The sequence below is a fragment of the Rhynchophorus ferrugineus genome, unplaced genomic scaffold (genome assembly GCF_030347505.1).
Source record: "Rhynchophorus ferrugineus isolate W39M unplaced genomic scaffold, kcgeb_rfMv2 rfM3, whole genome shotgun sequence".
Taxonomy (NCBI): domain Eukaryota; kingdom Metazoa; phylum Arthropoda; class Insecta; order Coleoptera; family Curculionidae; genus Rhynchophorus; species Rhynchophorus ferrugineus.
The window spans coordinates 25,697,181-25,719,367 of NW_027472582.1; the positions used below are offsets into that span (position 1 = coordinate 25,697,181).

The 22,187-nt window shown below is 30.5% G+C and overlaps 3 protein-coding genes across 3 annotated transcripts; 2 read left to right on the forward strand and 1 right to left on the reverse strand.

The window, feature by feature from the left end:
• Positions 1 to 3,726: 3,726 nt before the first annotated feature.
• On the reverse strand, positions 3,727 to 7,236 carry LOC143192937 (uncharacterized). The gene is made up of 5 exons (XM_076398788.1): positions 7,065 to 7,236; positions 6,031 to 6,163; positions 5,812 to 5,955; positions 5,604 to 5,755; positions 3,727 to 4,036 (listed from the first exon to the last, which is right to left on the reverse strand). The coding sequence occupies exons 1-5, from the start codon at positions 7,199 to 7,201 to the stop codon at positions 3,856 to 3,858; spliced, it is 747 nt and encodes a 248-aa protein (XP_076254903.1). The 5' UTR covers positions 7,202 to 7,236; the 3' UTR covers positions 3,727 to 3,855.
• A 311-nt stretch (positions 7,237 to 7,547) lies between these two features.
• On the forward strand, positions 7,548 to 9,105 carry LOC143192938 (armadillo repeat-containing protein 7). The gene is made up of 3 exons (XM_076398789.1): positions 7,548 to 7,712; positions 7,784 to 7,951; positions 8,060 to 9,105. The coding sequence occupies exons 1-3, from the start codon at positions 7,550 to 7,552 to the stop codon at positions 8,302 to 8,304; spliced, it is 576 nt and encodes a 191-aa protein (XP_076254904.1). The 5' UTR covers positions 7,548 to 7,549; the 3' UTR covers positions 8,305 to 9,105.
• LOC143193641 (hydroxyacyl-thioester dehydratase type 2, mitochondrial-like) lies at positions 8,372 to 8,746 on the forward strand. Its single transcript, XM_076399969.1, has one exon. The coding sequence runs from the start codon at positions 8,372 to 8,374 to the stop codon at positions 8,744 to 8,746; it is 375 nt and encodes a 124-aa protein (XP_076256084.1).
• Positions 9,106 to 22,187: the final 13,082 nt, after the last annotated feature.

The window sequence follows — 22,187 nt, forward strand, 5'->3', positions numbered from 1 at the left end:
CTTGTGTAGTGTTGTGTAGTGAGGTGCATATATTAAAAAATTCAGCAGTATATCATTCAGCAGTATAAACATTATTTCACCAGAGACTGAGATAGGGCCGATGGATCCTCCTAGTTATATACCTGGATTTAAGTTATCATAAAGATAAATTGTAGGTTAGACGGAAACGACTAGTAACAATATATTAATTAAATAATAAAAAAAATTCTACTCATAAGTATGTGAGTGACACTACTTTTATTATTTCCAAAACAATGGATCAAGAACAATTTCGTGTTTCAATTCTATACTGCTTCTTGATGGGAAAAAATACTATTTAAGCGAAGCAATGGCTTGAAAAGTGTTCTAAGGATTATGCTCCATCAGAAACAATAATAAAACGTTACTTTGCTGACTTCAAACGTGATCATAGAGACACTGATGATGCAGAACGCAGTGGACGTCCTAGTGAAGTGGTAACACAAGAAAACATCAAAAAAATCCACAAAATCGTTTTGAATCGTAAAGATATTGAAAGAGCGTATTGGCTTTATATTGTATAAGCATTTCATCACGAGAAATCTCTATTCAAAGTGGACGCCGCGTTTGCTCACTGTTGGCTAAAAACAAGAACGATGTTGATATGTTTGGTAATGTTTTAACGTAAGAAAACGAAATTATTACGTCGATATGTGACAATCTATGAGAGATGGATCCATCACTTTACACCCGAGTCAAAACTATAATCATATGAGTGATCAGCAACTGGCGACAGGCCTATTTTGAGACAAAAGATAAATCGTTCTACAATGGTGGTTCTGAAATGTTATAGCGGCGCTGGAATGATTATGTGGCTCTTGATGAAGATTACCTTGATGAATAGAGCGAATTTTGAACAAAAAAGGACGTTTACAAACGGGACGAGCGTAACAAATAAAACGTTTTCAGGTCATGGAGACAAGAAACTGAAAGCTCGAACCGCATCTAGCCATTTTGGAAAATTATAAATTCAGTTTGAAACAAATGTAAAAATGTAATGAAATGATTTTGCTATTAAAGTGATTGGTCCGATCTCTTCATTCCACAAATAGGTACAAATTTCTGAATATCCTTGGTTTTGTTCATCGAATAATTTATGTTTAACATGGTCCTAAGAATGATTCATAAGGAATCACTTATTACAAAAGTTACGCTTTGCTATTTATAGAAAACAAGACATTTATAATTTGATTTGAGACGCAACTTCGAGTTGATTAAATTGTGTTAAACTTATTTCTTGTGTTACATAATAATATTGAGTTGATATAAAATATTAAACTGCATTAATTCAAACTGCATTAAACCAAATAATTTCAATGCAATATCTACATATGATCTTTGACAAAACTGCAACATATTCTATCGGACCCTTCAATGAAATTATTGTTGATGATCGGAAATCCTAAAAAATATATAAAATTGATTAAAATGGTGCTAAAATGTTTGAAAAAAGTATTTTAACTAATGGTCATTGATGAATGATGAATTAGTCCATTTTTAACTGACTTCAAAAAAAGGAAGAGGTTCTATGATCACCGATTTCTCCGTCAGTTTTTCAAAATTATTTTTTTATTTGAAACAGTGCACTTTCGAGGTGGTTCCATTCCATTCTATCCCAGGGAACTAAGTCAAGATCTGATGGTAGAATCTGGGGAAATCGAGGGTTTACCCTCAAATTTTAAATGCACCTACTATGTTTTACATATTTTTTTTATCTAAAATAATCAGATATTTGAGTATAGTGTTATTGCTGAGCTGATGTGATGGAAGGCATAACTCCGGTTAACACTTATAGGATATTTCTTTAAATATTATGGGGACGTACAGACCACTAATTGTATACTTTGAAGTTATCTAGGTAAGCTGATGATGAAAGCAGGGACCGAACCGCTATACCTTTCAGGGATTTTTGAGGAGTTTTTAGTAAAGATTTGTTTAAAAAAGCCGTTTAGTTTGCTTTTTAAGCACTAACGAAATCATATGGGAAGCCGGATAAATATTGCAGACAACTGCCTCTATAGTGTGGTGGATACATGCCGTCACATGCGGAGCTCGCGGGTTCTATTCTCGGTAGAGGCAATTACTTTTTGTTGTTCTAATTCCGTGTCAAGAACATTTGTCAAATCATCTAGGCTAGGAGCGGACCCCAAGGTCTGAAGCGTTCCTTATTTTCAATCATTGTTTCTTTATTCATATTTATCATATTCATATTCATATATTTATCCTCATACGGACTGCACCTTTACTTTTGAATGGAAACTTGGAACTTAGAATTTATTGAGTATTGAAAGTTAACAGGTGTTATATGGTAAGTCTTTTATTTTATTCTTCTTGATTGCTCCACTGAGTAAGTAATCGAACTATATTTATGCTGGTAACTATAACTAATATATGTAGATGCTCATTTATCTTTTATTATAATCGTAAGCAATCACCTAAAATGTTCAGTTTTCTTTTTGTTAAATACAGTCTTGCCTTCAGGTTTTTATGCCAACTTGTTTTCTTTTCTCATTGGCTAGTTCTCGTACCTCTGCTAGATAATTTACATTTTAGCCATATGTATGTTATAACCAATTAGGTGTTTTGTATGCTGTTCTTTGAATAAGTCTAACCCTATTTTAACGATCGTATTCAGATTGATGTTGGTGTGTGGCCATTAATTTTTAATATTTTCACTTAACATTAATGTAATATCTGAAAGATCATAATTCAGGGCAAAGTTGTCTTCTTTTAAAATATTTTTTTTACTTTAGAACTGACATTTCATCTAATAATTTTGTAATTCTCAACGATATTACAGTAGCAGGCCCGTTGGCCAGCAAAAGTTAGTCATAAGTCATTCATTTAAGTTGCGACAACCAGTGCATAGTGGAGGAACTAATTCAGAGACTGTAAGAGATTATAGTGGTTTGGATATGTTTATCAAATGAAGAGTGATCGAATTCTTTATAGAGTGCTGTGGCTAAAACGACCTTTTATGTGGGAGCTGTATCTCCCTATCCCTATCGAAGAGCCCTTAAAAAGACATGGATCAAGATCATAGAAAGCGATTTGAAAAATAGGAGGCTAACCGCCAACTGTGCAGAAAAGTCCTGACTATCGACTGTTTAGTAATTGACTACTTTTACTGTCGACTATTTCAGTCGCTAATTTTGGTTCGACTGATTTTACTACAAAAAGTGACTGTTGTTTCAGTCGACTACTTGCAGTTGTTATTTTCGGTCCTACTGATTTTATTATATATATATATATATATATATATATATATATATATATATATCTCCGTCTCGCTTATACTACCGATGGAAAATATCGAACATATTAAATTCACTTTCTCTCTCACAATTTATACAGGTAAGAATTCGTCCATCTTCGTCTGACATCACGATTGAAAAAACAGTCGGACTATGCATTTGACTGAAAATAGTAATTACTATTTTCAGTTGATAGTTTTTTGACTATAGGCTATTTCGACCGTTTTGCGACTATCAACTATTTTCAGTCTGTAGTTCCTAATGCTAATTGATGATAGAGGACGTTTTCAAAATAACTTAATTATTAAAGGTTGTAGAAAGTTAATGATATAAACTTATTTACAGGTACTTGTTAATTTGTTGTTGTTCTATTGGCATGTTACACATTTTATACCCTCTTAGTTATGTGATTTTATTATGTCTTAAAACAATTCGATCTGATAAATAAAAACAATTATTTTAAGAAAATGTCATTATATTTTATATTATTTTTTATAAATTCGTACAATATTGAATAATATATATAATATATAATATAATTAATATAGAACGTTTTGTTAACAGTGGAGACATTTTTGCCCCTTTATGGGTTCAAAATATTGTTAATAATGTCATTAATAGAATCAACAATTGCATTACAAGCTGACTTAACGGTTCCTTGAATAATCAGTACAAGCAATGGATGTAAAATTGTCGTAGTTAACTCAGATAAAATGTTAACTACAATTTCTATTAGTCCACCGTCAAAGGTAACATCGATATGCCTAAAAATAATATTATAAATAGTATTGTTGAAAAAAAAATACATTCGAAAAACTTTAGATTACTATATGTATGCCTATAGTTCTATTAATAAATGTCGCAGTTTTTAATCTAAGAAATTTTTTAATTGATACATTTTCTTGTAATTCGTACACTTATTATTTGAGATCCTTCAAATATTTTCTAAGGAATTTAAAAACATATTGATTGAAACATATAGAGGAAATGAACTCAACCAATTTTCATAATTTTCGATAGTTTATTGGTGATCAAACATTAAAAAGGTTTTTTTAAAAACGCTTTTTTTTGAAAAAAACAGGCAAAGCGTTTTTCTTTCATTGCTCTAATTTTTGGAGACAGAATGACAACAAGAGGCATTGGAATCAGAACTAAGTCTTGGCTAAGTTAATATTTTGGAGCTGAGTCAGCTTGAAATTGTTGTTGTCAGTTCCTCTGCCAGTGGGGGAAAGAAAAGAATGGGTAGTTGTAGATTTTCTGATCAGTGTGCCATTGTATCAATGATATATATCTTTTTATTTTGGCAATATTTACTTATCAATAATTTTTTAAATACATTTTAAATGAAAATTAATATTTTGTCATTCATCATTTTGTCAATTTTGACAATTTAGGGGACAGAATAACAACAAGAGATATTGGAATCAGAATTAGGTCTTGGCTAAGTTAATCTTTTGGAGCTGAGTCAGCTTGAAATTGTTGATGACAGTTCTTCTGCCAATGGGGGAAAGAAAAAAAACTGGCAATTATGGGTTTTCTGATCAGTCTGCCATTGTATCATTGATATATATATTTTTAGTTTGGCAGAACAGTTAATTAATATTTACTTGTTAATAATTTTTTAAATAAATTTTAAATGAAAATTAATATTTTGTCATTCATCCTTTTGTAATTTTTGACAATTTAGGGGGCAGAATAACAACAAGGGACATTGGAATCAGAATTAGGTCTTAGCTAAGTTAATCTTTTGGAGCCGAGTCAGCTTGAAATTGTTGTTGGCAGTTCTTCTGCCAATGGGGGAAAGAAAAAAAACTGGTAATTATGGGTTTTCTGATCAGTCTGCCATTGTATCAATGATATATATCTTTTTATTTTGGCAAGACATTTAATCAATATTTACTTATTAATAATTTTTTAAATAAATTTTAAATGAAAATTATTTTGCCATTCATCCTTTTGTCATTTTTGACAATTTAGGGGGCAGAATAACAACAAGGGACATTGGAATCAGAATTAGGTCTTAGCTAAGTTAATCTTTTGAAGCTGAGTCAGATTGAAATTGTTGTTGGCAGTTTTTCTGCCAATGGGGGAAAGAAAAAAAACTGGTAATTATGGGTTTTCTGATCAGTATGCCATTGTATCATTGATATATATATATATATATATATATATATATATATATATATATATATATATATATATTATTTCGGCAAGACAATTAATCAATATTTACGTAACAATAATTTTTTAAATAAATTTTAATATGAAAATTAAAATATGTCGTTCATCATTTTGCCAAGAAAAATGTAAGTTAAAATATTTAACACTCACCCAGAGCTTTTAACATCAGCTTCCTTACATGTGGCTTGATAGTCATCAAAATCAAACTCCAACTCGATCTCCATAGTTAAATCCCTTATTTTACCTGTCATTACCCCCTTTGGTCCAATAAGCAGTATAATGACATGGTAATTATATTTAAACTGAAATAAAATTTTATTAATAAATGTATAATTATATTAAAGATTTCTTCCATTACGTAAATATCATTTAATTTAATGGGGACTACAAGATCCAACACTTTAGATTCTGATGAATATGACAGTTTGACGTCACCGTTTCTTTCGATTTCACTAAAGTCTCCAATAGATCCATTTGTCAGTGTTATGCTGGCAGTTAAAAACTATAATATGAAATAAACGTTGTTTTAATTATATTCCTCTTATATATTTATTTCTTATTATTATAAAATATTTACCCAATTACTATAATCGTCCAATTTAATTGGATCCAACTCATTGTCAACAGCAAATGTGTGGATATTGGGTAAGAGTTTGTCAGTGTAATTATTTAGGATTGCTATGACCTCATTGGTATCGCCAACAGCTAGTCTAAAATGAAATTTTTATCACTTAATAACAACTTAGTATTTATGATAATATAACAATGCAATAAAATCATACCATATTGATAAATGAATATGATTATTTGATATTGTGTAATATTTGTGTTATTTGGGCATTCTACAAAATATTTGATATAACTTGGTGACCTTATTCTAAAGGAAACTTGATGAAATATTGATTAAAAAACTTAAAAACGAAACTGAAAATTAAACTAATACAATTTTGTCTAGTATTATTTGTAGTGCTTATTATATTTCTTATTTTGATAACAATAAATTGACTGATATTATTATTATAATATAAAATATAATTAACAGTGGTTTAATATGAGAATATTCGAAATTTGCATTACTAGAAATTATTTAATTATATAAATAATATATTTACAAATATTTATTATCACATAATAACTTATTAATAAAGATCTCTTAAGATTAAAGATCTCTTATAATAAGAAGATTATAAGTATCAATTTATAACTATAACGATATTATTGATATTGATAGTTACATGATTTTTTATTGTTTAATATGTGATTTCATTTTTATTCGCACAAAGTTTCAGTAATATACTTAATTTTTATATATAGTATTATTTTAATATTCGTATTTTGATATAAATTTATATTTATAGGCATAGTAATTATTATTAGGTAAGATATAATTAAATGAGCTTCTGCAGAGAATATTGTAGTTATATATATAGAATATTATATAATAATATAATATTATTTATATTATATATATATATATATATATATATATATATATATATATTTCTTAATATATACATTAATATAACACATATATTGTTACATTATAGAAGTGTATAGAAGCAATTATTATTATATAATGATGAAATATAATTTTAAAATTAATATGCTTACTTATCCTGTAAAGGCAATAACTGGTTGTAGACTATATTAAATTCATCCTGGTCAATCTCGAGAGATTTTATTGGATATTTAGCAGCTTCTATAAAACTTGAAAAACACAAAAATGATACAATAACTATTTGCTTCATATTGATTGTTTTGAGGTAAAAAATAAATAAAATGGATTTTGTGTGAATCTCCTTTAATATAAGCTCGGAAATTATTTGAATATAATTCTGATAATTGATAATCTAATAGATTACTTGTTATTTATTATACTCTCCATTTATAATAATAACATCTTTTCTTTTTAAAGTATTTCCATACCTAGATACTTCAAGATTTGTTTGATATTATGTTAGTCAAGAGCCATCTGTGGAGAATACCAGTAAATTAAGATGTTTTCATTATAGTAACGTATCGACATTATCTAGTGTTTCTTTTAGTCGATACTAGAGGGTACCCATTAATTTGTGACTGATTCTTTAAGTTTTAATATGACCATAACCCTATATTATCATGTTTATTCTTGTATATTTTCTCTAATTGTTATGTTTACCAGAAAAGAACAGATAGCTAAAAAAACAGGCGAAGACGGTGTTGGCCGGTACGAGTTCTTAAAACAGCTTGTTACTGAATTTACAACAACAAAATCATATGGTAACTATTTATAACACTTAATTCGAATTCTTATCGTATGGAATTTGTCTCTAATTAAAATATAATTTTAGATGCTCAGAAGCAAATATTAGCTAATCTTGCAAATTTTGCATATGATCCAATTAATTATGAATTCATAGCTCAACTTCATATAATTGATTTGTTTTTGGCACAATTGTCGGAAAGTTCTGAAGAATTAATTCACTTTGCTTTGGCAGGATTATGCAACATTTGTTGTGGTAAGAGTTTTCATTTGTTTATTAACATTGTTTAAAGTTTTAATTTTTAAAATAAATATATATTTTATTTAATATTCTTTTATCATGTTCAACATATATTCTTTTCAGATCCTGAGAGTCGAGAATACATCAATTCTTTAAATGGGATATATTTAGTATCACAATATTTAGGGCATTCAAATGAAGATATTGCCTTAAATGCGTTAACAACACTATTTTATCTTTTTGACTCAACTAATCCAATAATTTCTGATGATCTTCGGATGAAAGTACAAGCATACGAAAAAAGCTCAGATGCTCGATTTCAGAATTTAGGAAAAATCTTTTCTGATACGTATTTTAAATCTAATTGATTTACATATTACCAATATGTTGAAATACATAAGAGGGCCATTAGTGAGTTGCAGATTATATTCATACATGGTGGGTGATCAAGCAACATTAACAAAAAGAATATCTGCTAAAGATGTCAACACTTTCATGAAACTCAGTGGAGATTCTAATCCGATTCATTCATCTGTTGGTGACCAGAATGCAGTAGTGCATGGAGCTTATTTAAATTCATTGGTTTCGTGTATAATTGGAACCAAACTTCCAGGTGCTGGGACTCTTGTTGTAAAACAAACTTTGAACTTTCCAAACAAATGCTTCGTTGGTGATACTGTCACTGTGACCGTAAAAGTTCTGGAGATCAGGAAGATTATTAAAGTGGCATTTAACTGTATGGTCGAAGAAGATGAGAAGGTTGTATTATATGGAGACGCTCATTTGATTATGGAAAAACATATGGGGTGATATGAGACATTAATTTTTATCTTGTTAAAATCATGTAACTACTACGAGTAATATATTAAATTGTTATGATAATCTATATAATTTTGTTTAAACGTGAAGAAAAACGAAAAACCATAAAACTCATCCAAAAGGTATCTTAAAAATCTCAGATGAATAATTACTTGTATTATGTTACCTGGGCAATGTTGCATCTGTTAATTTTTTTCGGCTTGTAGGCAACTGGTTCTTAATTTTCAATAAATATGATTTTAATTAAAAAAAAAAGTTAATTTAATTTTAGTTTTTGTATGTTTTGTAGTATATTTATTTCATATCTTCTCAAAAAATGTGTATATAAATAAATTATCAGTCATTCATTTGTATTTGATTATTGTTAGTTTTCTTCATCTTCTACTTTTGCGTCATTATGGCGCAACTATGTGGGAGACTTTATCTGTATATTTCCTTTAATACACTTTTTATATAAATATTTAAATAGTAAATTTGTGCATTAAATACAATTATTTATAGATATTCAGAAAAAGTGGGATATATTAAAATAATTTTTATTTTTCTCGTAGAAATTTAAATATAATTCTGGAGACCATATCAGAAAATTCATTAGTTTTCAAGTGAAGGAAAAAATATTTTACGATGTTCCGAGGTCTCGTTGACACTCTACTGGTCATCGTCCGAGATGAGCCGCTTTCCGGGGGTATACATCGTTGCCAAATTGTGGGAAATCCTAAAAAAGATTTTATTATTTTAATTTTAATTGAGATATAAAAAACTACCAACTAATTACTGTTGAATTACACGTATGTAAAATATTTTTTATTAACTATATTGTGAATTAATAGAAAATATTTTCGTAAAATACATTAACGTGGCAATTGATGAATTATTTTAAAAAGTTTTTTTTATGTAAGTTTTTGATTGTTACGTTAACTAAATTCAATGGCATTAGAGTATCCAAAGTATTATAAAAAATCACTGGCAACGCTGGGGGTACGTGTGTACTAGAAGGAGCGCGGGGTGACACGCACAGTGGGTATTGCGGGTCGATAACCGGGCAACCCCGTGGGTACCGAGTACCGAGCTATTGCACGTAGTCAGCGCAGTAGAAAGTTACGCCACAAGGGCGGATCGATGGGATTGGCCCAGTGGCGCAAGTCAGTAGGCTCGAATTTTATTGTTCAATAACCATTTATCATGAAAACTGGTTGGTAGTCGGATGAACATGCGTAATAAAAAAAACTGTACCAAATCAGAATGAATACTATTTATGGTTTAAAATGTTAGTTAAATCACACGAGAGAAGGAATAGGCCTTTGTAGGTCATTGTCATCAAATTCTCGTTTTCTTGACATCGAGTCAAATGAGGCATGCCATCTTTTTTTAGAAAGTGCATCTTGTAATTATAATATAATCTTTACAAGTTTATCTTTCATAACACAAAATCATTAGTATTACTTTTACGTTAGTTTTAAACAAAAAATATTTACAATTTTATTGTTATATATTAATGATATAAAATATATTTCTATCCTAAATTGAAAAAAGGCTTATTATAAGATAATACTGTGGAAGTTTTGGTGGATATTTTCAGTTTTCCGATTAATCTTTAGGCAACGCTTAGCTCAGAAGCCGGGGATATTTTTTTTAGAGAGAAAGAAATATATATTTTTAGCCGTAGTTCATTCATTGACCTATTTCCAAAATTTCTTCGTGAATAAAATATGTGCCGTAAAAAGGTATTATATTTAGATAGTAGCAAAATGTATTTAGTAATGGAGTTTTTATATGATGGGGTGTTTGTTGTGAAAGATATATGGTATAGGTCTTTATTTTTGAACTCAATAATAGAGTATTGCTAATTGCTAGCAACATTTGATTTTTGCTTTAGTAAAATGACAGGTCTTTTGAGGCTATCCAAAGATGGACTAATTTTGTGATGTCTTAACAAAAATGGAAATACTGCTGTAACAAATTTTGCAGCATGCGGAACAAGTGCTAATAAGAATATCTAATGGATACAGATATATTCAACTGCTATAATTTCTCTTTAAGAGTTTCCAAGTATGTTTTCAGTGGCTTTTCAATATGTAGCTGAGCATAGTTAATTTTTTTTTCAGTTACCATACGTTCCGACTTTCCTTGATTGTTTCGCACATTTTTGACGTAGTAATTTATCGGTTAACTTTTTTTTTTGTTTTGAAATCAATACTTGAAAATGTAGGAATGAAACTTCTCGCTAATAATACTTAATAATTCGACTTTTCATTTCTGACAAAATGTCTGTTGTTCACGTCATCAAGATGTAACAATTCAATTGAATAGTCCAGGCCCTATCACAGTAAAACACATTTTTTTGGCAAAATTAGTTTTCTTTATTGAACATAATTCGCTTCAAGGGTGATACACTGATTATATTGACCCTCCAACTTTTCGATACCATTTTTGTAGTACGATTTGTCCTTGGGTACGATACGTCTTGGGGCGATTTCGTCCTTCAAACGGTCCAATAACGTTATGTAATAGCCGCTGTTGATGGTCCATCCTTTTTCAAGGTAGTCAATGAAAATTATTTCATGCGCATCCCAAAATACAGACGCCATAACCTTGCCAGCCGACTGTTGCGTTTTCCCACGCTTTGGAGCGGGTTCATCGTTTGAAGTCCAATCGGATGACTGTCGATTGGACTTCGGAGTGAAATGATGGAGCCATGTTTCATCCATTGTCACATATTGATGCAAAAGCTCGATTTTTTGCGCTTGCTCATATTTTAACACTGCTCCGAATCATCAGCTCGTCGTTGTTTTTGGTCAAAAGTGAGATCGCGCGGTACCCACTTTGCACAGAGCTTTCCCATACCCAAATATTCGCAAATGATGTACGCGTTCAGTTGATATCTTTAGAGTGTCTGCTATTTCAGTCAATTTCAATTTACGGTCATTCAACATCATTTTGTGGATTTTTTAAATGTTTTTGTTAATAACAACCTCTTTTGGGAGTCCACTGCGTTTACCGTTTTCGGTGCTCATTTCACCACGTCTAAACTTAGTATACCAATCCTTGATGGTTGATTTTCTTGGGGCAGTGTCCAGATACTCGGCATCAAGCCAAGTTTTTCTTCAAAAAGAAATATTTTATCAACTCGCGAAATTACTTTTTATCCATTTTTTCCACAATAATAAAAGTTGCTTCACTCAAAATGCTATAATTCACAAACTAATGATCCGACAGCGATCAAATTTATGCACGCATCTTTTGAGGGTTAGGGCTAACCAAAAAACATATGGATTTAAATCTAGTAGAGCCATCTATGTGCCAGGCCGGGACTTTTCAATTGACCTCTTATATGAGAAAAAGTCAATATAATGTCATATATTTTATAAATCCATAAAAATTAATATAGAATTATACTGTGTTCCTTTTTCAAAATTAATTAATATCTCTTCAATTATATTAAGTATTTACTGATTGTTGTTAAGGTAGATGTTTTAATTATTTTTATATTTCACGTTGTATTGTTCCCACTGATGCCAGTAATCAGGGTGGATAAAACCACCGAGTCTACTACTACTACTCTCTAAATTGGTTACGACTTAGTTTTAATGTTATGGGCCTAGAATCCGCGTCAACTCTACTTAGTAAAAGCAGACTTCAAAATATGACAATCGAAATATCGAAAAAGGAGGTACAGCAGTAATTAAACGCTCTCTTCAATTTGAAGATATAAATTCGCGCCAAACAATAGTCTGTGCCATAAGACCTCAGTATATGTCTATCCAATAAACAGTTATGAAAATATACGCCATCATCATGTCGCAATATTCACGCATTAACTTTGACTTTTGGGTTACACCGTTTGCCGGTTTATAAGCTTTAATGACAATGACTTTGATGAAAGAAGAACAGAGTCGACCAGTATCAACACCAATCGAATTTTATAGACTAATTCGGTTACGTGTTCCAACGCATCAGGTCTCTTTTTACCTAGGAAACTTATCTAATCAAACGAGAAGCAAAAATCCACTCAGAAGTGCATTTGGCAATATATCAGGTATCAACTATGACGTGCATTGGCTATTTTATTCGACCAGCTATTATATAGTTCTTCCAATTAACCGGCTAATACAGTTCATCAAAATTTATGACGTCTGTTCGTCGCAATATTGCCGCATCATATTTGACTCTTGGTATACACCTTTTTCCGTTTTATAACCTATAGTTATTAACACTAATATTTTTTTATTGATTATATCGTAACATACATAAGATATGCTTGGTACAATCTTAATTTACAAATTCATTTGTTGCTATTGAAATGTATACAAACAATGGATGTCGCGATAAACATTTTGCTTGAACGATATTACTATGGTTGATATGGTTATCTTTCTTAGATTTGACGCCACTAGACATTTTCTTGGGGCGTTTTTCGATATCACATGACTTGACTATGATTTATTAATTTCTTATATATGTTTGTTAAAATATTATGAAATTTAAAAAAAAACATTGTTTTTATATTGGTAATAGAGGAAATTGAATCTTAGTTTACAAATTCATTTGTTGCTATTGTCTGTTATACTTATATTAAATTGAATTAATTGTACTTATACACTATACAAGTTTGTGTGGTTTGGTTAGCTTCAATTTTTTTATTTCCTCTATGTGGTCCGGTACCTGTATGGTGTCCAAGTTGTTGTGATTTAGTAACCTTTTTTCATGTTTTAAGGCAATATCTTGGATCCCTTCGTGTGTCCAGTTGATGCTGAGGTCATCGTGCAGCTCTTCGTTGGTTACGTAGCGATAAACATTGGTAATTAATCGTAAACGTACTCTTCTCACACGAAGTGATCCAAGATTTTGCACTAAAACATGAAATAAGGTTGCTAAACCACAGTAACGTGGAAGCAATACAGCTGCTGGACAACACGCAGAAAATCAGCAGATTAAAGCGAATCAAACCACACGAACTTATATGGACGCAGTAGTAGACTACAACACAACAGTAGTAGTAAATTAATTTGTAAATTAAGATTGTACTAAGCATATCTAAGTTGACTTGGTTACATTTTCTGACGCTCAGATATCATACTGTCATTATTTAATTAAGACAAAATAAGAAGAAAAATCCACTCCGAATTTAAAACGAATTTTACATTTTTACAAGCAGCAGTTGACAATATATTCGACATCATATATGACATGGATTGGGTATTTTATTGAACGTGATATATGTATTATTTATTTTTTAGATTTTTATACTTTACATAAAAAGATTATTATCAGTAGTTTATATCTATACACATGATTATCACCACTTATATCCATTTTTGTACGCATATAATTTTAGAACTTTTATATCTTTAACCTTTAATCCTTTTGTTTCCAAAATAATAAATTCGTATCAGCACCCCAAACTATAAATCTATTTGGCCTCATTAAAATTCTAGCGGTGTACGCGGATAAAACTATGCACTGTTTACGATATCCTCCCCTACCAGATCTAACTGACCCCAGACAGTTTGAATGCCCTTACCGTCTCCACTTTTACTTTTTTTCCATCCGACAGCGTTATCGGTTCATCAAAAGGCAATTTAGTCGGGGTTGTTGCGTCTGGTTTGATGTCTGGACACCGTCTACTACGCACCGTGCATAATTTATAATTGGGGGTTGGGACCGTGGGGCTTCTCTTGAATTTTAAACTGAGATTCGTCGTTTTTATTTATTGTTGTTGACGGCTTTTATTTAACGGATATCAATTTTATATTTTTGTTGGTTCTTGTCTTGGAGTTTTATATCTTCATCTTATCATTGATCATTTATCTACTGCTAATCGAAAAATAGTATAAAAATAAGACGTAAAACAGTTGTTTGTTTTTTTCAACCTTGCTTCGTCTTCTTTAAAGCAATCTTCTCTCGATGCATTGCGATTCTACTAATATTTAGCATTTGTAATAATTGTTCATGTTATTTCTACATTTGTTTTTCAATTTAGAAAATAGCTGGAAATTCAAAGGAATGATTGTGTTGATTTTTTAATTAAAACAATTAATTAAAGAACCAACAGGGGCTATAAAAAGATGAAACAATCCAAACCATTCAAGTTTTTTTAGTTGACAGTTAGTCTAGAGGAAATAATTCATAATAAAAATCACGATTCACGATTCTTCACACATTTTATATCCTTGTAAACACTCCACTGATTCATGTTGAAATGTATCAATACGCCGCGATAAACATTTTACATGAACTATATTGTAATGGTGGATATGGCTATCTTTCGCAGATTTGATTCCACTAAACATTGTCTTGTGGCGTTTTCTGATGTCACATGACTTGACTATGACTTCAGAAAATGAATCAGTCTATAAAATTTGACTAATATCTGCTAAATTATTTCGAATAGGAACATTAGATGTATTATAATGTTTAAATAAATTATATTTGATAACATCATTTATTATTTTACTTATATTATTTTTTTTGTATGTTAAAGTTAAATTGAACTACAATTCAAAGTTGTGGCAACATTGCGACACCGCATAAATTTAGATGACTTGAGTTCACTTTTTTATTCAACGCGATATATGTTAATACGAGTAAGTATCTGTTATATATTACTGATCCAAAATCCTAAAGATAGAGTAATTTGTAAAGTTTACATAATGACAGAAAATGTAAAATATAACTAGTTATTTAACACTCTTATATAGAGTATATTAAATTTGTTCATATGAGTATTAGTGTCATTCCTAATGGTTATTAAATAATATGAAGTTTAAGCATGTACGTTTAATAAGAAGAGGACGAATAAGAGTAAGAAACTGTTGCAGATACTATTGTACATATTTGGAATATGCATATATGTTATACAATTATTTAAATGCTTCTAGATGAAAAAAAATATTACTGATACATAAAGAACATTTAGGACAATTGCGGTGTGAACAAAGCAAATGCAAAGAAAAAACATCAATAATATGTGAATGTATGTAACTGAATATACCAATGCTGTTACCTGGATATTAAATTATATCATATTTGATATACACTTTACTTTGTTTCTTCCGTTTTCATTATTGTTTTCAACACCTTAATTTTATTTATCAAAGCTTTTGTTTATATTATTTTCAGTTATAAGAAAAGTATGTAACTAAATTTTGGCAATATAACCAGTATATATTGATGCAAGTATGACTTTATATTGGCTTAAGTTTTTTAAATTTTAATTCCATTAATTTTCTTAGAATATTGATAACTGTATTTCAAAGAAAAACCTTAGCCAAAATATTTTCTCAACGAAATACGAATATGTAAATAACAAAAACGTCGCACAGATGACAGGTCAATTGAAAGACACATAGATGGCAGCACTAGAATTAAATCCATATGCTATATCCATAAGTTTAGATGTGGTGAAATGAGCATCGAAGACGGTGAACGCAGTAGACGCCCAAAAGAGCTTGTTACCAACGAATGAAGAGGTGATCGACGAAACTGAGGCTTATTTTGAAGCAAAGGACAAATCGTACTACAAAAATGGTATCGAAAAGTTGGAGAGTCGCTATAATCAGTGTATCGTCGAAGGGAATTATGTGAAATACTTTTGGTAAAAAAATTTATTTTACTATGGTAGGCCGGGAACTTTTCAATTAACCTCTAAAACGGCCTTTGGTAAAAAGGAGACTTTAAAAATATATATAAAAAAAAATAAAACGTCAAACATACCCAAAATAAACTGAAATGTTATTAATTTTTTTTATTTATATAATGATGGAATAATGATATATTACATCCCGTTCAATTCACTGTAGTCTTAAAATAAGGAATCAGCAAAAAAATATATAAAAAAGCAATAATAAATAAGGTAAAATTTGTAAACTATGACTTTGAAAGAGAGCAAATCGCTGATGCTCAGTTAGTCGGAGCGTCGCTGAAGAAAAAAAAATTGTTTAATTGTTATGATCGACAGTATCAACGGTAATGGCAACATATATAAAATATGGAAAAACATCTTTGACGAAAAGGAATACCGGACGAATCACAAAATTAACTGACAGAGGCCGACGAACATTAAAACGGATTTTGGCCAGACAACGTAAAACTACTGCGGAAAAAGTAACAACAAAACTCAACACTTAATGAGTAGTTATACTTGAGTTTTCGATAAAAACAGATGGGCTAACTGACATTCATGTTAAAGAACTGTTGCAACGATCATAAAATCTGGGGTTTATGTGTAGAGAAAACCAAAATAAGTTCCGTTATGATTTAATTGGCAATATCGCGGTATTCAGCTAGTCCTCTCATTCACGTCACTAGCCGGATTATTTTACTGCTAATAAATCCACACTTTCAATAATGAAATTCTTGCTATGACAAGTATATTTTGTTGCCAAACCATCTCATACTCCAATATATTGACGCTCCCATATACACAACTACAAAGGTTCAGCCTCGGTTTGAGGAGAATGTCATCAAGTATCTTCCCTGGTCAGCACAATCGCCAGACTTGAACATAATAGCACCATTGTGGGGACTTTTAGAGAAGAGATTGGGGAGTAGATTTCCATATCCAATATCACTGAAACAATTAGCGGATGTTTTGGTACAAGAATGGGACAACATTCCATTGAAGACTATTTAGATACTCTACGAATCTATTTCGGAAGAACCGGATGCAACAAGTTGGTGTGTTATTTCACACACAGACTGTTTAAATTTCAACAGATTGTATTAATTTTTTCATGAGAATGGTATAGCAGCGTTATATCAGAAATATGTTTGTTTTTCGTTTTGTGGAACTTTGGATGATTGTGTTAGTGGCTTGATTGACAAAAGTTATTATTGCAAGGAAGAAATTTAATCATATATACTGATGTTTTCAGAAAATAATGTTGGCTTATTTATCTGATATTATTTTTATACTAAGGATTTAGAAACTTAACGTATTAAAACTTGCCTCTCTTGCAATTCCATTTTAATCTTTTTTCAGTCTTTTCATTTTTAAACTCATCAGTATGCGAAATATAGTTGGAATCATACAATGGAAACTAAAGATGACTTGCAGGTGAAACTAATTCTGCAGGAAGAGTTACACTTAAAAAAGGTTGTCGGTTTGCCCATCTAACAAATTTACAAGAAAGGAAAAAGTGTTAAAATGTGTCAATAAATTTTAAGTATGTTGAAGGCTTAGATATCCTCAACAAATTAGTAGTAATGTTAGGATGATGATACTAATCAATAATCACAACAATTTTTAATAATATAGGATTTCAGTCGAAAATTGATAATCTATTTCATAAAATGTAACTAGAAAATACAGCAATCTGCTATAAAAATTTGAACGGTAATCAGTGCTCAGTGATGGATGCTCTACGGATATTGGAATCGGGAGAAATATCCGAAATCGATATATCCATATCCATTCATTTTTAATTTACTACGCAGATGACTTGGAAAAGCCCTTGGAAAATATATCGGTTTTGCCTTTTCAATATTCGACAAAAATGTGGATATATATGTTTCATCAACTTTGTAGATATCTCGATAATTTTTCAACAAGCCTAGGACGCATAAAGAATTTGTTCTGTGCAAATTTAACAATTTCTTTTTTTATTGTTTGCTCCTTTTTTATCTGTGTTCGTGCAGGACCCTACACCACTTATATACTCTAGAATTCATAATTGTGACGCAAAATAGCTGATTTTAATGTTTTTGCGCTCAATTTAATTGTTTATTAGTTGCATATAGACGTCATGTCATAATTGTGAGTGATTTCGCGGAAATTTAAATCATAAAATAGAAAAGTGCGTTTTTTCCTGAAAACCTTTCTTCCCTGTATAAATACATCAGAATATTATAGAATGATTTTTCGGAATTAGTTATATTATTAGTGACGGCAAAACAAATTGTTTTTTTTAATAACATGACTTACAAAAAAAGCGAATATTCGTACAAAAATATAATTATCACTCTATGGTATGTTTTAAGAGTTTGCCTATTGAAAACCAAATCAGGGCTACAAGAAGTCAGAAATTATATTTGTTAAGTCTCATTTTAACAGTTTCTGTAGAAGTTGAAGGTTTTTAAAAAAGAGAAAGAGAGAATTTACCAATTTTTATTCTAATAAGCTTATTATTTTTAGACAAAATATTTTAGAGTTACTAGTAATAATATTTAAATTTTGGTACAGCACACAAAACGACCAGACAATCTTCCTACTGTTATGGCAGTCGCGGGGTCGAATCCCGTTGGGGTATGGTCGTAAATTTATGTTTGTGGTGTGTATAATTGTGATTGTCCAAAATACCTTTAGTGCAAAATCCGACAAGGAAAATGATCCCAGTCACGCCAGTAACCAGGCTGGATAAGACCGGATGTTTTCTGGGATCATCTCTAAGTTGGCCTCTCGTCGGTCGGTAGGCTTATTGCAGAGGATCTTAGTTCGGAACTTATCTTAAGCACTAGGTCCAGTCCAGATAAAAAATAGTTGTTAATAAGGAGGCTTATAACAAAAAAAAAAGACTTAAAATAAAAATATAGATTCAGTATTTGAGTTGTGGTTAGTGGAGAAAAATATCGATATATTAAAATATAACTTAACTAACATATAACTGACTATAAAATAAATAACTTTTAAAAAAATATCGATACATCGGCGAACCGAAAATGTCGATTCCAAACCAGGCAAAATTCACTTGACGTCCGGAGAAATCCATAAACAAAAGTTCAATACTCTCCTTCAATATCCCTAGGTTTTATTATTATCAATTATTATATTTAATTTTAATATTAAAATTTCGATACTCTCATTTACAACTAGCGATATTTTTTTGAAAAAACTATTCAGGATCTAAATATATTAAACGAAAAATATCGGCCCAAAATATATTGATTTATCGAAAAAAATATCGGTGAACAGAAAAAGATTTTTTTAATATATGTCGATATATCGATATTTTTTCGGCATCCCTAGTTCTAGATAATTACAACTTGGTCCTCGTATTACAGCGTTATAGCATAGTTTGAATTTTAATTTATTTATCAACTAAATAACTTCAGAACAAAGTCCTGAGAGGTATTGTGGGCGCACCCAAATACTATAGGACTGATTACTTACATTGAGACCTTCAGATACCCACAGTCGGTCAAGAAATCAAGAGAATTGCAAGGGCGCATGAGAAAAGACTTCATTCTCATGAGAATACTGAAGTATTGCAACTTTTGGATACTATCAGTACAGGACACAGACTCAAAAGAATCAAACCATCTGATCTTGTGTAGTGTTGTGTAGTGAGGTGCATATATTAAAATATACAGCAGTGAAATGTATAAATATTATTTCACCAGAGACTGAGATAGGGCCGATGGGTCCGCCTAGTTATGTATCTAGATTTAAGCTGTTATAAAAACAAACTTTAGGTTAGTGGGAAACGACTAGTAACAATGTAATAATTAAATAATAATAAAAAAACTAAATAAACAACTAAAATACAAATATTATATATTTTTTATATAATTTTTAATATTAATTTTGTGGTACTAAGTAAAATATTGTTTCTATGCTGAAATAATAAAAATTATTGGAAACAGACTGAAAATAAATCTGATGACATAAAATACCGTTACCGCACTTACTCATATTTGTGTTTTATCAATAGTGGTTAAGCAAATCCTGTGTGTTTACCGAAGATAACTTCAGTACACTGAACAAAAACACTAGTATATTATACTGTCCTTGGCTACAGTAAGATGCGGTAGGATAATAACAATTCTGGGTAAATTTGCTTTTAATATATAGGGATATATTTATTCGAAAACTGTATTTTGGGTGAGAAAAACATACATTTAAACATAGATTGGAAACGTTTGATCTCATTTTATTGGTTATTATGTTTAAGGGAATTTTTAATTTCATATACATACTTTAGATTGTATCACTGATTCCGCTTTACTTCGTTCACCCTGTACAAGTCACCACCACCCGCAACAAGGACAGAAACCAGACTGCATAAAATAAATTTCAAGGTCGGTCTCTAGTTGGGTTGTTTAGCAGGTGGCCGAGCTTTTGCAGAAATTGCCTCGCAGAACGGGGTGACCTCGAGGGTGACTCAAAAAAACTACCTGTGTAATTTTAGCGCTGCGATGGGTTTGGGCGAAGTATTTTAAATATGCGGGATTTGCAAAGAATACCCTTTCGGGCGGCTGTGTATAATTTTATGTTCTTTGTTAGCTTCCCCCTGGAGAATGCAAAAGAAACAAAAATAAAAAAAAAACACCATGATACGTTGTTGGTGAGCGTTTAGTTGGAAATTCAGTTACTAGCTTTCTAGGAACCTTTAATCAGCCTTAGTTTTTTATTTTTATTTATATATTTCATAAAGAATCTTATTAATTTTTCTATCACCTTATAAAATCGATAGGCTTAGTACAATCTTAATTTGGAATATTTAAATATTTCCCATTTTAAAATAAAATTAAATTGATTTAAACTAAAGGGTAAAATTTATGCACTATAACATATAAGGTGGTCTAGGTAAGCGTTTAGTTGGAAATTCTCTAGTAGCTTTCTAGGAACTTTTATTCAGCTTCAGTTATTTTTTAATTTTTATTTATATATTTCATAAATAATCTTAATGAAATTGTTTATCATCCTGTACATTCGATACGCTTAGTACAATTTTAAATATTTAAATATTTCTCATTTTAATTGATTGATTTAAGCTAAAGGGTAAACGTAACATTTATGCACTATATAAGATTGTGTGGGTGAGCATTTAGTTGAAAATTTAGCTCGCTAGGAACCCTTAATCAGCTTCAGTTTTAATTTCTTTTTATGTACCTTAAAGTCTCCTTTTACCAAATAGGGGTTTATCAGGACTGGGCCTACTGTTTAACGTGGGCTCCGAACCACTTTAGAAATCATTCCAGAATACATCCGGTCTTACCCAGCCTGGTTACTCGCGTTACTGGGATCATTTTTCTTGTCGGATTTTATACTCTTACCTAGGACAATCATAAATATTAATCAATAATCACAAACATAAATTTACGACTATGTCCCAGCAGGATTCGAACCCTTCGGCTATCGCAACAGTAAATGGAGTGTCCTGTAGCATTTACCACTGCTCCAACCAAGCCGGCTAAAAATATGTCAAACTGAACTATTTATATTTTTTCATGCCTAAGCTTGTTGAAATCGTATAATGTTAAGGGTGTAAATATTAAAAAATAAATATAAACCCGGATTTCATTCTAAATTGGGTAATTTAAGCTTCAGTCCAGATAAACCCTCGTTGGTAAAAAGGGGACTTTAACATACAAAAAAAAAGAAAAATATTTTTTTACGTTGTTACGACTTATTCTTTAACTAAAGAATTCCATGACCGTTAAAAATATATAGAATAAGTGTTAATATAATCGATTTTGTTTAATTTATTTAAAC